The sequence below is a fragment of the Dryobates pubescens genome, chromosome 18 (genome assembly GCF_014839835.1).
Source record: "Dryobates pubescens isolate bDryPub1 chromosome 18, bDryPub1.pri, whole genome shotgun sequence".
Taxonomy (NCBI): Eukaryota; Metazoa; Chordata; class Aves; order Piciformes; family Picidae; genus Dryobates; species Dryobates pubescens.
The window spans coordinates 22033315-22035536 of NC_071629.1; the positions used below are offsets into that span (position 1 = coordinate 22033315).

Genomic DNA, 2222 nt, shown 5'->3' on the forward strand with positions numbered 1-2222 from the left:
AAACAGTCATCTTCAGGGGCCTTGTTTGAGTATAACACTTGCTTTAGAGGTTCCTCTGAATGCTTCCAGTGCATAGTGTGGCTACCCAGACTAGGCCAACTCTATAGAAGAAAAGATGGCATTTACAGTTTATTGAATATAAATTACTACGTTCACCAATATTAACAGAAATAGATTTTTTATTTGAAATCAATGCAAAATTCCATGTTAATAATGCACGTGGGGAGGAATCAATGAGAAATGGATTGCCTTTAGATCAATACCAAGATAATCTGGAAGAGTAAGTGCAATTCTACCTTTTTGGCTTTATAGTCATTTTGATTGTCATTCTCTGGAATTTTTTCTTTCCCCTGTGTTGGAATACTGATCATGAACAACCAAATGTGATGAGAAAATAACTGTCTTGTGTCAGCTTCTGACTGTTTCACTGTGTGCACTGGCCCAACTGTAATGCAAGAGAAGCATTCAGGCTGTAGACAAACATCTGAAGACACAAGCTGTTCATTTATTGCAGTTTGGTTAGGAGGCCTTCAGAAGATGAATGGTCTGGTTTAATTTGACATAGAAGTTTTGCTGTGTTCCCAGTGTAGGCAGAGCCTAGTGCAAATAAGAATTCATTCCAATCAAGTTCAGTAGATTCAGGGGAACTTAAACCCTGAGAAATCCTTGGGTTTGTGACCTCCGTAGAGAAACAGGAGGAAGCAGTTACCTTAGAGCTGCTTCAAAGGCAGTGAAGGGAGGTATCAAGATAAAAAGCAGCAGAACAGTTGCAGGAATTGACCTGCTGTAAATCACAAGGGTGCAATGGCTTGCTTCCAAGGCTTGTGAAGGACATACATAGCTGAGCATCTCGGTGACTTTCCAATTTAGTTAAAAAATGTTAGTTTTAAACACTGTGTCTTGACCTGGAGGGTAACCAGCTATTAGGAAGGAAAATGCTGGTGGGAAATAAATTGAACTCCAAACAAGTAATTTTTAAGTCCACATCCTAAAACATCTAAGTGAGCAGAGTAGGACGATATAGGACTGTGGCTTACGTTAAGGAGACAAGGATGCAGATTCTCTGGTGGAAACGGTTCTGTTCTACCTACTCCTGACTCTCAACATGACTTAGAGCGGATGGCTGCAGTCTTAGTGTTGAACATTTCACAGTATCACAGTATCACTAAGGTTGGAAGAGACCTCAAAGATCATCGAGTCCAACCTGTCACCACAGACCTCGTGACTAGACCATGGCACCAAGTGCCACGTCCAATCCCCTCTTGAACACCTCCAGGGATGGTGACTCCACCACCTCCCTGGGGAAGAGGGCTATATATTTTTAAATGAAACAGGATCAATATGAACTGGGTCACTGGGTGAGTGACTGAAAATCTAATACATATCCCATGCTCAGTGAGCGATAAGGTCACCAGCAGAATAATTTATCAGGTTACAGGTAGTTTAATGAAGTTTTATTGTCAAACTTGGGCAGGGACTATTCCATCAGAAGACATGCAAGCACACAGATTTCAAGACTATCTTACATGCTATTACAAATCACAGCAATATATTTCAGAACATGTGAACTATTACAAAATAGTACTTTGGTTGCCAAAAACAGTCTCTCAGGCGTTTCTCATGTTGAACAGAAAAGCTCAGACGTATGCAGAAAGTTTATGCATCTGTATGTGGCACTGTAGGATACTGAAGATGGTCCAGTGTTGCATCAGGATCAGTCTTCTCAGAGCTATGTATTTCCTGGACTCTCAATAACCAGTTTCTCTGCGGAATACAGTTGGCCAATGGTAACCTGCCGATGAATAATCTCTAGGTTTGCTTTGGCTTTATTCACTAGTGCTTCTATTTTTTCAGAATCCTTTATATTCTTGTTTTCTCTGAAGGCATCTCTTATCCTTCTGGTGGCATACATTCTGTAGTTGTAGCCGCTGAAGCGCTGACTCTCCCGCAGCAGAGCCCGATACAACCGCAGCACCTGGGCCCGGCTGGACGCTGCCATGTTGTCGACACCAGGCGGGTATTAGCCCATGCTGATAACATACTCCTTCAAAAGATCATATGGTTTTATGATTAGCTTCTGTAAAAGTGTGGGGTTTTTTAAAGTTTGTAAACAAATTGGCATTGCAGTTGTTTACAGCAAACATTTCTGTAAGCTGAGGTTTTGGTGTTGATTGGTTGGTGGTGGTGGTGGTGGTGCCATACAACTTCTGTCTGCAGAATAT

At 41.6% G+C, this 2222-nt stretch overlaps 1 protein-coding gene across 1 annotated transcript; it reads right to left on the reverse strand.

Moving 5' to 3' along the window:
• Positions 1–1188: 1188 nt before the first annotated feature.
• Positions 1189–2012, reverse strand: LOC104303193 (LYR motif-containing protein 4). Its single transcript, XM_009903796.2, has one exon. It carries the CDS (start codon positions 1997–1999, stop codon positions 1730–1732), a length of 270 nt encoding a protein of 89 aa, XP_009902098.2. The 5' UTR covers positions 2000–2012; the 3' UTR covers positions 1189–1729.
• Between the last annotated feature and the right edge of the window lie 210 nt (positions 2013–2222).

Excerpts from the sequence above, each read along its gene's own strand:
- LOC104303193 (XM_009903796.2), bottom strand. The coding sequence starts at position 1,999 with ATGGCAGCGTCCAGCCGGGCCCAGGTGCTGCGGTTGTATCGGGCTCTG.